This window comes from Nannospalax galili, unplaced genomic scaffold (genome assembly GCF_000622305.1).
Source record: "Nannospalax galili isolate Female #2095 unplaced genomic scaffold, S.galili_v1.0 scaffold1233, whole genome shotgun sequence".
Taxonomy (NCBI): Eukaryota; Metazoa; Chordata; class Mammalia; order Rodentia; family Spalacidae; genus Nannospalax; species Nannospalax galili.
Genome location: NW_008333791.1, coordinates 180478 through 193628, shown reverse-complemented (window position 1 = coordinate 193628; position 13151 = coordinate 180478). Strand labels below are relative to the sequence as shown.

Here is a 13151-nt window from a genome sequence, read left to right as displayed (position 1 = left end):
TTGGAGGGTTTTTTTTGAGACAGGGTCTCCCTGTAGCCCCAACTGTCCTGGAACTCACTATGTAGACCAGACTGGCCTTGAACTCACAGAGATCCACCTGCCTCTGCCTCCCAAGTGCTGGGATTAAAGGCATGCGCCACCATGCCTGGCTAGTTATGGATGTTTTTATTATCTTTGAAAATGTATATTTTTTCAATTATGCCAGTTTTGTGATGTCCTCTATAATTATAAATGATCTTAGCTTCAAATTTAATCTAGTGGAGCTGAAGAGATGCCTTAGCAGTTAAGAGCACTTACTGCTCTTGCAGAGGATCTGGGTTCAGTCCCAGCAACCATATCGTGGCTAACAACCACCTATACCTCCAGTACCAGGGAATTTGATGCTCTCTTCTCTTCTTCATGGGCATTGCACACAAGCATTGCACTTAAATTACATTCAGGCAATTTGTCACTTATACACATAGAATAATAAATTTAATCTAGTATTTTCATTTCAAAGATTTATCTCTGGCCTTAGTATTTCAGAATTTCATGTAAGTTCAGATCAGCAAATGTAATTGTCTATATGTACTGGCATTATATTGGATACTAAGAATAAAGGCATATTAAGTCACTGTCCTCAGAAAATCCACTTTCTAGCATTGATGAATAATAACAAGGTTCACTTTTTATGACTTTAAAAATATTCATGTATTACATGCTTTGCTTACATTCTGTTACCTGGCTACTTGCTCTTATCTCTCCTGATTACTTTGTAGCATTTTTTTTTTTAGCTTTTCTGTTTTCTGGGCATAGACATTTTCCCTGAATATCACTTAACTAGTAATTTTGGCTAAAGTAGCTTATTGGGTAAATGTATACCATATGTTAGCAAACATTTTGTGTAAAGCATCAGGGGTTAAATATTTTTTGCTTTTTTGCCCACATAGAATCTTTTAGCATTCCTTTCCTTTTAAAAAAATTATTTATTTATTTATTCCTTTAATTACTGGTACTAAGTGACCTGAATACTGCTGTGTAGACCAGTCTGGCTTGAACTTACAGAGATCAGGGTCTCCCTGTAGCCTGGCACTCACTATGTAGACCATAGTGAGATCAGGCTGGCCTTGATCTCACAGAGATTCACCTGCCTCTGCCCCTGGAATGCTGGGACTAAAGGCGTGCAGCACCACGCCCAGGCAATTTTTTTTTTTTCCTCTTTTTGAGACAGAGTCTCCCTTTAGCCCCAGTTGGCCTGGAACTATGTAGACCAGGCTCGCCTTGAACTCACAGAGATCCACCTGCTCTGCCTCCCAAGTGCTGGGATTAAAGGCATGCGCCATCACGCCTGGCCCGGTTCTTTTATTAGTGTTTTACCTATGTGTATTTCATAGATTTGGTTTCTCAGAGTGCTGGTCTATATGATTTCTAGATCAACTGATAACAATTTAGAATCAGACACATTTTACTATTCTCTCTAGATTCATGACTTTGTTATAGTCAAAAGTTTATTTAAAATGTTGTATATATTAACTTTTTGACTTGTTTGAAATTTAAACATGTAAAAAACAGAATATATGATTTCTCAGAGATATTGTCACCTTATGTATGATACTACCGACATTTATTCTTTTCTCTCTGAACTAGGAAAAGTGGGTTGAAGTTGCTTCAATGAAAGTGCCTAGAGCAGGCATGTGCGTTGTAGCAGTCAATGGTCTTCTGTATGTTTCTGGAGGCCGATCTTCCAGCCATGATTTCTTTGCCCCAGGAACCTTGGACTCTGTTGAAGTTTACAATCCTCATTCAGATACATGGACAGAAATTGGTAACATGATCACTAGTCGTTGTGAAGGGGGTATTGCTGTGTTATGAAGTGAAAAGCAAAGAAGTGCAAGGAGCATTTTTGAAAATGTAGGGTCTGACCTTTGGCAAATCAAACATATTTGGTTTCGCTACCCTCTGATTCTATTGATTATTCCATGTAGGTGAGTAGAATGATTTATTAAAAATTTGAATGAGAGTAAGATATAGAATATATCCTAAATTAGTAAAGAGCTCATTAGCCAGCACGGTGGAGGCAGGTGAATCTCTGTGAGTTCAAGGCCAGCCTGGTCTACAGGGAGACCCTGTCTCCAAAAGACCAAAAAATAAAAATAAATAAAGACCTCATACAAATTTGCAAAGCTTGCCAACAATAGAAAATCTGATCATACCCTAAAATTATTCAATTAAGAATAGAATCATAATTATAAAAATTGTTTGGTAGGAACTTCTGGGCAATACTTTATTTGGCTATTCCTGTACTGCAATTCAGGTTGTAAAATACCATATACAATGTAAGAATGATTTCCATGAGATAGTTTAAAGATTTCTATAGTTCATGATTGGTCCAGAGCAGAGTCTAACCTACAGAAAAAAAATCCAGTGAAACTACTTTCACTCAATGGCCGTTTTCACTGGCCCCAAAAATTTTATTGGCAGCAGATATATTAGGAAGGGCATGTAGGAAATATGTAGCTCTTTAGGTAAGTTTCTTCTTGTTGATAGCCTAAGAAAAGATTTTGCATATATATTTTTTTTTATTCTGAGAATGCAAGTGAGAGATTAATAAGTTTTTTGTTTGTTGCTTTGAGACAGTTTCACTATGTTGACCAGGCTGGCCTCAGGTTCACAGAGATCTGCCTGCCTCTGCCTCCCCAGTGCTGGGATTAAAGGCGTGCACCACCATGCCTTGCCTGTCAAGTTCTTGATGGCATTTTTTTTTGTCTTTTTTTTTTTATTTGTTTTTATGTTTTTGTGTGTATTTATGTGTATTTGTGTGTATGTACACCATATGTATGCAAGTGCCAATGGAGGCCAGAAGAGGGCATAGGATCCCCTGGAAGTGGAGTTATAGGCAATTACTAGCTGCCTAGTGTGGGTGCTGGGAACTGAACCCAGATCCTCTGCAAAAGCAGGTGCTCTTTTTTAAAATATTATTTTTATTTTATGTAGATGAGTGGATTGCCTGTATGTATGTAAGTGTATCTATGTCATGTAATAAACGTGGAGATCAGAAAAGGGTGTTGGAACCTCTGTAACTGGAGTTACAGACAGGTGTTAGCCACCATGTGAGTCCTGGAAATTGAACCTGGGTCCTCTGCAAGAGCAGCCAGTGCTCTTAATCGCTGAGCCATTTCTCTAGCCCCTGGCAGTTCTTGATTGAAATAGAATGTAATAGGTCTAAGAGTCCTAGGCAATATTATGTACTTAGACGCTTCTTTATTTTCTAGATAATCACCAAAATTATGTTTGGTTTTAGGAAGAGGGACTTTTATTAGATTATCAAACTGTGAAATTTACTTGTACTTAGGTAAACCTAAGTACTAGCTTAGGATAATACTACTATCTAGCTTGGAGAAGGTTCAATTGTAATTACAGCTGTTTTTGTTGAGACAGAGTCTCACTATGCTGTCCTTGAATGCCCAGGTCCTTCTGCCTCAGCCTTCTAAGTCCTGGGATAACAGGCAATGAGTCACCTGTACTTGGCTCTGTAGGTAGTTTTAGTGTCCTTAATCTGAAATCTGGAAGTTTTCAGATGCTGACATCTAGTGCAAAAAATGTTTGTTTTTGGAGCATTTTGGATTTCTGATTTTCATAACAGGGATGCTTAACTTGTATATTCTATACAAATATTCTAAAATCTGAGGAATTCCAAAGTCTGAAACACTTCTAGTCCCAAGCGTTTCACCTCTTTATCATGGATTTAATCTATATATGTAGAATTTTTTTATAGACAGTGATTTGTAAGTATAAGTTAAAAGTACCTTAGGTCTAAAATTGCTGCAACAAACTTGTTTTTCCTGACAAGCATTCTAAAGAATTGTGTGCTCAGTTTTGAAGATTGTGATAATTACTTTTATTTGACTCAAGGATATGATTTCTCATTTCTAAGATATTTCATTATATTGTTAGAAATACCTTAATTAGATAGAAAACCTTTGATCAGCATTAATATGTTATATAGTACAGACAGCTGTGTTCTCTTCTGTAGACTATCCTGAAAGTCTCAAGAGTACTAATTGAAGATGTCAAAGAATGAATATCAGGATAATTTGTTGACTGGTTAAGCTAACTCATATGCCCTAATGTTTCCAGTTATGGAGAATCTTCCTTTTGGTTTAAAATGTATTCACAACATGCTCCTACAATTTTAATTCTCATTATTCCTATTACCAGCCTAAAATAACAATATGTTTTATACTGTTGTGGTACAAATGTAATATCAAGACACTGAATATTTGGGTTTAACAGGTTCAGAAAAACTAAATGTGTATTATTTCCTAGGTAATAATATATTGTTTTTGAAAGAATGTACTAATAAAGTATCTAGCTATATTCTTTTCTTTGTATTAACTTAGTTCATTAGCATTACTGGATTACCATACTGTAGTAGGGTTGCACATGATTTTTATTTTTATAGGAATGTACACATTTAGTTACATAATTATATTTTCTGAAGAATGAATTAAAGTCATCTTTCTCCAAAATTCAGGATGCTTCTAAATATTCTGTCCAATTTAGGTGTGGTGGCAAACACCTGTAGTCCCAGCTATCAGAAGAAATTGAGGGACAGGAGTTCCATGATGTGCAGTGCCCATAGAGACAAGAAAAGGGCATCCTGTCCCTGGATCTGGAGTTACAGTTATTAGCTGCCATGTGGGGGGTGGGAACTGAACCCAGGTCCTCTGCTCTTAACCACTGAGCCATCTCTCCAGCCTCAAGAACAGGAGTTTGAGGCAACATAGCAATATGGAGGCAGGGGGGACAGGACAGAATTATATCTGAGAATTTAGTTCAGAGGTATGTATAGGCATTTGCCTAGTATGCATGAAACCCTGCATTTAACCCCTAACACCTCAATAAACAAAAAACAAACATCTTTTTTTTTGGTCTTTTTTTGAGACAGGGTCTCCCTGTAGCCCCAACTGGCCTGGGACTTACTATGTAGACCAGGCTTGCCTCTGAACACATAAAGATCCACTGCCTCTGCCTCCCAAGTGCTGGAATTAAAGGCGGTTGCTACCATGCCCACCATTTTTTTTCTTTAAAGACCATGGCAAGCGAGAAGGCACACACCTTTAACCACAGCATTTAGGAAGCAGAGACAGGCGGATCTCTGTGAGTTCAAGGCCACCCTAGTCTACATAGTGAGTCCTAGGCCAGCTGAGGCTACAGGAAGATCTTGTCTTTAAAAAAAAGATCATGTTTAATATACTTAAAAATGTTTTCAGCCTGTGATCCTCGAACTTGGGCAGAGGAAGGAAAACATGAATTTGAGGCTAGGCTAGTCTACATAGCAAAGTCCCCACCTAGCAGGGGTATGTATTGTAACCTTCTCTCAAAAAACTAAAACAACAAAACAGTTTTTTTTTAATATTTTATTTATTATTTTTATTTTACTTATATGCGTGTATTGCCTGCATGTAGGTAAGTGCACCTGTGTCATGCAATGCCTGTGGAGGACAGAAGAGACTGTTGGATCCCCTGGAACTGGAGTTACAGACTGTTGTTAGCTGCCATGTGGGTGCTGGGATTTGAACCTGGGTCTTTTGCAAGAACAGTCAGTGTTCTTACCCGCTAAGCCATCTCTCCAGCCCTGACAAAACAAATTCTTAAAAGTATATACAGTAATTTACCTCCAAATTAGCATTTTCAAAACAATATTGGGCAATTAGCCTGAAAATATGATCTGGGATAATATATTTGCAAAAAAAAGTTTTAATTAACTTCATATAAGCAATTAAAAAACAAAGAAGCACTTACTCATCAAAACACTTTGAATAGAATCTGAGGAAACTCTGAAGAATATGAGCTTTCCTTCAAGATCATCCCCTAATCTGTATATTAGTAAGAAGCCTATAGTTATTTCAGACCATTACATTAATTGGTCAGCTCCCTAGACATGAGAATGAAGGGGGCTGGAGAGATGGCTCAAGAGCACTGGCTGCTTGTGCAGAGGACCTGGGTTTTCTGCTAGCACCCACATGGCAGCTAACAACCATCCATAACTTAAGTTCCAGAGGATGTAATGCCCTCTTCTGGCCTCTGAGCATTGCAAGACATGGGGACACTTACATATATGCAGGCAATGCACATATATACATAAATTTTGAAAAAAATTTAAAAAGAAATGAGGTCTAGCGCTATGAAGTACGAGTTTGCTGCTGCCATTAACAGTATACTACAGAAATATAAGTGCAGGGATTGGGAGATGACTCAGTGGTTAAGCTCTTACTGCACAAATGTGAAGATCAGAGTTCAGATCCCCAGAAACCCACTTAAATGCCAGGTAGGCATGGTGGCTTGCATGTAATTCTAGCCTTAGAAGGCAGAGATAATACCCCTAGCTGGCTAGCAAGACTAGCCATATCTGCAAGCTGAGTTTGACTGAGAGACCGACTCAGTGAATAAGGTGGAAGGAGCAAGAGAGGATGATTCCTGACATCAACCTTGGGATTCCACATGCACATGTGTGTATGCATACCCACACACATACAACCATGCATACAAACACATACAAAAACATCCCACTTATGAAAAACATGGGAAAAAAGAAATTTAAGCAGAAATATTGACTTTATAGTTCTGGAGACTAGAAGTGTAAAGTGTCAGCAGCTATTTCCTTTTGAGGGAGGGCTGTGAGGGGATGATGTGTTCCATGCCTCTGTCCTAGACTTATAGATGGCCACTGCCATATTCACTTGGTATTCTCCATGTCTCCAAATATTCCCTTGTAAAAGAACATAAGTTAGCCGGGTATGGTGGGGTATGGTGGCACACGCCTTTAATCCCAGCACTTGGGAGGCAGAGGTAGGCAGGTCTTTGTAAGTTCAAGGTCAGCCTGGTCTACATAGTGAGTCAGTTCCAGGACAGCTAGGGCTACAGGGAGATCCTGTCTCAAAAAGACCAAAAAAAAAAGGACATAAGTTATATCATGTGAAAGACCACCACAATCATAATATAAACAAAATTCTAGAAAGCTGTATCTTTAAAGGTCACAATGCTTAATTCCTAATAGGTATGTAAGAAAGCAAAACAAATTACTGTTCCGACACATCTTTTTTTGTTCTTTATTTGGAGACTATTTTATTAGTTTTTGTAATCAAATCTACCTAGTAAAACCTTACATACTTAATACAGTGTGTTAACTTTGAACAAATGGGAAAAATAAAACATTTCTAAACCCGATATGCTTATTAATTTCTATATAATGCCAACTCAACACAATAGGCTGGGATACTTTTCTGAAGTTCATAGCACAACTAAACTTTCCAAAAATTAAAATTTGTGTGTGTGTGTTTGTATTTTTGTCAAAGACCAATAATAGGAGTATGTTATACATAAGTTGCAACAACAGCTTCTCCAGGTTCTACAGTCATCTGAACAAAATGTAGGAGACATCCAGCATGATCCATTAAAAAAATACTAGGTTTTTCTTTTCTTTTTCGGTCTTTTTTGAGAGAGGGTCTCCCTGTAGCCACAGCTGGCCTGGAACTTACTATACTGACCAAGCTAGCCTCAATCTCAGACGGAGATCCACCTGTCTCTGCCTAGGTTTTGTTCTTAAACAGGGTCTCGGGTATCCCAGGTTGGCACTGAACTTGCTGTGAAATCAAAGATAAACTTCTGATCCTCCTGCCTCTACCTCCCAAAAGCTGAGGTTGAAGGCTTGTACCACCACACATAGTTTATGTTTATGCTGGGGATCAAAATGAGGGATTTCTATACTCTAAGCAAGCACTCTATCAAATGAGCTACATTACCAGCCCCCAGACTAGATTTTTCAAGTTAAAATCCAAGGTGTTAGAGGGCTGGAGAGATGCCTCAGTGGTTTAGAACACTGTTCTTGCAGAAGACCCAGATTGGAATCCTAGCACCCACATGGCAGCTAACAACTGTCTGTAACTCCAGTTCCAGGGGATCCAACAGCCTCTTCTGTCTTCCATGGGCATTGCACGACACGTACCTACATGCAGGCAATATACCCATACACATAAAAAATAATAAAATATTTTTTTAAAAAAAATCCAAGGTGTTGGGCTGGTGTTGCTCAGTAGCAGAGTGCTTATATGGCATGTTTGAGGCTCTAGATTCAATCTCCAATACCACGGGGTCGGGGGGATCTAAAGCATTGACTTTTGCCATCCTTTAAAAGGCTCTTTAGGCTAGGGGTAGTCAAAACACCCAAACAAAAAACTAGGAAACATGTCCAGCTTCTTTGAAAGTGTTTTTCCCTTATGACACTGCCCCCTACCACCTTTAGAACCACAGATCATTGCTGCTCATAGAACTAAGTTATACCAGTACAATACATTTGGACATGCAATTCCCAGGGGCAACTACTATAAACACGCCACAGTAAAATTACCTTTTATTTTTAGGGTTTCATAGACATGAAGTGTTCCTTGAGAAATGGGAGAATTATTTTCATGAAATAGACCTTTTTAATGATTGTTAGGCTTTTTGAAAACAAATGATTATGTATATGAGTATACTGTCTGCATTGTGTGTAAGTACACCTGTGTCGTGCACTGTCCGCTGAGGTCAGAAGGTGTCGAGTCAGACACCCTGGAACTGGAGTTATGGGCAGTTGTTATCTGCCCATGTGGATGCCAGGAATTGAACCCGGGTCCTCTTCAAGAGCAGTCAGCGCTCTTAACCACTGAGCCATCTCTCCAGCCCTGATTGTTAGGCTCTAGTAGAATATTTTTTTTTTCATCTTGTCTTTTAAATTTTTCATTGTAATCAAAACAACTGATATGTTTCAATAGAGGAGTATACAATTTATAAAAAGGTAGAATATGGTTCAGGCATGGTGGTGCACACCTTTAATCGCAGCACTTGGTAGGCAGAGGCAGGTAGATCTCTTTGAGTGTGAGGTCAATCTGGTCTACACAGTGTGAGACGCTGTCTCAAAAAAAAGTGCACATGCCTTTGGTCCCAGCACTCCGGAGGCAGAGGCAGGCAGATCTCTGTGAGTTCAAGGCCAGGTGGGGCTTCAGGGAGACCCTGTCTCAAAAACACCAAAAAAAAAGTTAGAATATAATGAATTTCAGGCTAGTCGGGAATACATAGTGAGACCCTGTCTTTAAAAAAAAAAAAAAATGATGCTAAAATGCAATTTTTCAAGACTTAACAGTCAGTACATTAGTTCCAAAAAAGTAATTTTATATTTCTACTTGATCAAGTCTCTTGGGCCCTTTCTCTGGATAAATATTTTTAAGTACTAAAGTGACTATAAATGATAGAAAGGCCACTAAAGTGCTTATTATCCGCAAGGCTTTGAACCAGTTGGGATAATGTGGTAAAAGGAAAAGTTCAAGGTGTAATGATATCCCTAAACCTATTATTACCATGACTATGGCTTCATTGAGTCTTTCAGAAAAGAGAACAGCTGACCATGAAAACAAAATAGGACCTATACTACTACCTAAATTAAGGTAGTCTGGTTTGGCTGGACTATTTTCTGGCAGAGCAAAGCCCCATCTGACCCCTCCCAAGAAAATTAGGAAACTGGCTCCATAAGCCATCTGAGCAAAAGCTAAAATGGGGAAATAAGTCTTTGTTATGACCATGATAAGTGGTGGAGCAATAAAGGGGATGAGCCCTGCCAGAGTTATATATAATGCTGGCTTCGGACTCTCAGGTAGGAAAGTGATGGTACTTGGTGGCCTGGCAGGACGGACTACTTCCTTGTGCTGCTTCTTAAAGTTGCATGGTGATGCATGATAGCATTGCATCTTCCTCATACATATTTGAAATGATGGGGAAAGCCAAGTCCTTGGATACAAAGGGAAAAAGTTCTGAAGAGATGTCTTGGAAGAGAGTGTATCTATTCTGTTGGCTCTGCATCTCATGGTAAAAGAGTTCTTCAGCATCTATAAAGGAAATAGAATCAGGAGACAAATTTTAGAAACAAGAACAAAAAAATCTACCAGATTTCTGGTTTTGAGGCGGGGTCTCTCTAGCCCCAGCTAGCTTGGCACTCACTTTGTAGACCAAGCTGGCCTTGATCTCACAGAAATTGGCCTGCCTTGGCCTCCTGAAGGCTGATTAAAGACATGTGCCACCACACCCAGCTCCCGTGTGTGTGTGTGTGTGTGTGTGTGTATTTTTTTTTTTTTTTTTTTGGTCTTTTTGAGACAGGGTCTCCCTGTAGCCCCAGTGGTCCTGGAACTCACTATGTAGACCAGGCTGGCCTTGAACTCACAGAGATCCACCTGCCTCTGCCTCCCAAGTGCTAGGATTAAAGGCGTGCGCCACCACGCCTGGCTTATATATATATATATATAAATCTATATATTTATATATTAATAATATATATATTAATATATATATTTAATTGCTACTGCCCTAGCCAGAACAGCTGTTGGCAAAGTGTTCATTATTTGCTGAAATAAACCAACCTTTGAAGATGCTCCAGAAAATCGCTGGATGAAGTGAAGCATATTGGTCTCTATTAACAGTCTTGTTCAGAAGATGCAGTTCTGATTAATGTATTTTTACAGCCAAATGGAGGGGCTGAATCTGAAGCATGTTGCTGTGTAGAAAACAAGATATCACTTAATTGTCATTTTATACATTCGTTTTTTAAAAGTAATATTTCATGACAGTCTCTTGCATGAAACACAATTTCTTTTTAAAACAAACACCGTTTGGGGACTGGAGAGATGGCTCAGCAGTTAAGAGAAGTGATTACTTTTGCAGAGGACCAGGGTTCAATTCCCAGCACCCACATGGTGGTTAACAATCATCTGTAGCTCCAGTTCCAGGGGATCTGATGTCTTCTTCTGACCACTGAGGGCACTGCACCACTCGGGTGCACTTATACACAGGCAGGCAACATACTCATATGCATAAATAAAAATAATATTTTTTAAATCACCTTTTAATTTTTTTCCCAAGAGGAACATATTAAAGAACAGACTCTTCTGGAACAATTCTTTTGGTTTTGGCTGTTTGGTATAACAGAAAGAACTGAAGATTTGGATTTTGCAAACACCTTTACCACTTCTTTGGGTGCCTTCTTTAAAACTGACAGAAATAACTTATTCTCTAATTATCTACCTTCCTTACTTGGGGGCCTGAGTTTACGCTTAAAAGAATGATAGCAGCAAGGAATATAGTTTAGCTGTGAGTCGGGTATTGTAACTACTTTTTCCACATACTAATGCTCCATATTTGGGAACTCCGTAACCACTGTGGCACGTGTTTTCGAATTCCGGAGTATTAAAATGAAAATGATAGCCTGACACCTAGAGACGGCAGGTGATCCGGAGATTAAGGAAAAGATCCCAAAGCTAATCCGCCCAATTCTGCTTTTCACCCTCAAATGTTCCCATTTCCCCCATGGGACAACTACATACTGGACGCCTCAAACCTACATCTTGGGAAAATGAGAGGCATTTAGACACAAGGATCCTTGGGACGTGTCGGCCAACCCTTAGTAACTCCGCCGACCCCTTTCCAACGAGTATCCTAAGCGGCCCAGTTACATACTTGCCAGCTTCACGGGCGGCGGAAAAGTTGAATATCAGACTGGAACGCAGAAACCGCACTTCCGGCAAGTGCAGTTACACTGCTTCACTTCCTGAGGTCAGAAAAAATGAGTCCGGGTTGGAACTTGCGCTAACTACTACCAATTCCCTTCTTTCCGTCTTTCTGTCTAGGCTATTCTTGTAACATCAGCCAAAGTGCTATGTATGAAAAATTTTTTCTAACTCTGCAAAACAAGGCGCTTTGGGTGGCCGGGACCTTATTCTGCGTTTGGCTCATACTGAGCGGTGACAGGTGTGGTGGCTCACGCCTTTAATCCCAGCCCGCGGGAGGCTAAGGCAGGCGGATCGCGTGAGTTCAAGGCCAGCCTGGTCTACATAGTGAATTCCAGGGCAGCTGGTGCTACAGGGAGACCCTGTCTCTGCTTGCCTAGCAAGTGAAAAAAAAAAAAAAAAAAAAAAAAAAAAAAAAAAAACCCACTGAGCGGTGGGTGGACGGCTGTGGGTTTACTTCCTCTCTCTTTGCTAGGACCTAGAAATTTCATCAAGGTATGAAGAGCACTAGGGGCAGAATTCACAATTCTATGAATCAAGGGCCTTGGGTTTGGAGGTCATCCAGAAAGTCACATTCTTCCTGCTATCCTAGCTTTTAATTTGTCCGCTCTGAGACTTAGTGCAAGTTTCCCCTTATCTGTGGTCAGTCGGCCAAAAGGAACCGGAACCAAACAATTTGAGTGTTAGTATACAAAAAGCTTAGGTTTTTATGCAAAAAGATGACGATAAATGGCAGCTCGCATTCCTCGGGTTTCTACTAGTCTAACTTCCTGATCGCCATGGTTCACAAAGGCTACTTCCAGTATGGCGATGCAGCAATGCCTCTTAGGCTTTCACGTTTAGTCCCTTCTCCGGTAATGGTAGTGCCGCCCCTTCCCGTGATGCAATATCCAATGAGACAGGTTTGGATCCTGTATTAGCAAAGACTCTGGCTGGGCCACAATTCGCCCTGCCCCAGGGCGGGGCTGCAGCGCCTGCAGTACCTAGGAACTACAACTCCCAGGGGGTAGAGCGCCAGACACTGCCGCGCATGCCTCTAGTGCTGGGGCCTCCAGCACGCTGCGGGCTGGAGTCTAAACGACGTTCGCCAACTGAAGGTGCGAAAGGTGTGCAGAGCTTTCAAAAGACGCTCTTCAGTAACTGGTTTGCTAATTCTGGTCCTGGAGACGCATCTGGGCCAGAAGCGAGATGTGAGAAGGTGAAGGAGGCATGGGCGGGATGACCTGTACAAATATACCCACCCACTCATTCTCGCGCATCTAGACGGGAGTTTGGGGCAGGGAAGTGCAAGGGCGAGTACTGAATTCGACTGGTTCCTGCTTCACGGGCTGCGCGAGGAAAGGCGAGCGGAAGGGAGAGGTCCTGGTGCAGAGCTTGGAGTCGCGCTGCCAGGCGCTGGGGACAGGCGGGCAATAACTGTCCCCGAGTCTAACCCAACATTTGTGGAGTCCGGGGTGGCTCCGCAGGCTGGCGAAGCAGGGCGAAGCAGGCGCGTGCGCGGCTGAGGTGGGCGTGCGGGGGGCGGGCAGGGGGAGGGCCCAGCTGTCGTCGTCCCTCCTCCACCCGCGTCGTCCCTCCTCC

The 13151-nt window shown here is 40.9% G+C and overlaps 2 protein-coding genes across 5 annotated transcripts in view; one reads left to right on the top strand and one right to left on the bottom strand.

Annotated features, from left to right (window-relative positions):
- Ipp (intracisternal A particle-promoted polypeptide) overlaps positions 1–1854 on the top strand; it is a 38060-nt gene extending 36206 nt beyond the window's left edge. For all 3 annotated transcript variants that reach the window (XM_008828489.2, XM_029561293.1, XM_029561294.1), the window contains exon 9: positions 1627–1854. In XM_008828489.2, coding sequence (XP_008826711.1) covers positions 1627–1851 — 225 coding nt within the window. In that variant the 3' untranslated portion in view covers positions 1852–1854. The remainder of the gene's footprint in view (positions 1–1626) is intronic.
- A 7163-nt stretch (positions 1855–9017) lies between these two features.
- Positions 9018–11656, bottom strand: Tmem69 (transmembrane protein 69). 2 transcript variants are annotated; one of them, XM_008828488.2, is made up of 3 exons: positions 11521–11656; positions 10428–10561; positions 9018–9899 (listed from the first exon to the last, which is right to left on the bottom strand). In XM_008828488.2, exons 2-3 carry the CDS (start codon positions 10467–10469, stop codon positions 9189–9191), a joined length of 753 nt encoding a protein of 250 aa, XP_008826710.1. In that variant the 5' UTR covers positions 10470–10561; positions 11521–11656; the 3' UTR covers positions 9018–9188. The 2 variants fall into 2 exon arrangements, with proteins under 2 accessions (XP_008826710.1, XP_029417150.1); XM_029561290.1 differs by lacking the exon at positions 11521–11656 and adding an exon at positions 11406–11516.
- Between the last annotated feature and the right edge of the window lie 1495 nt (positions 11657–13151).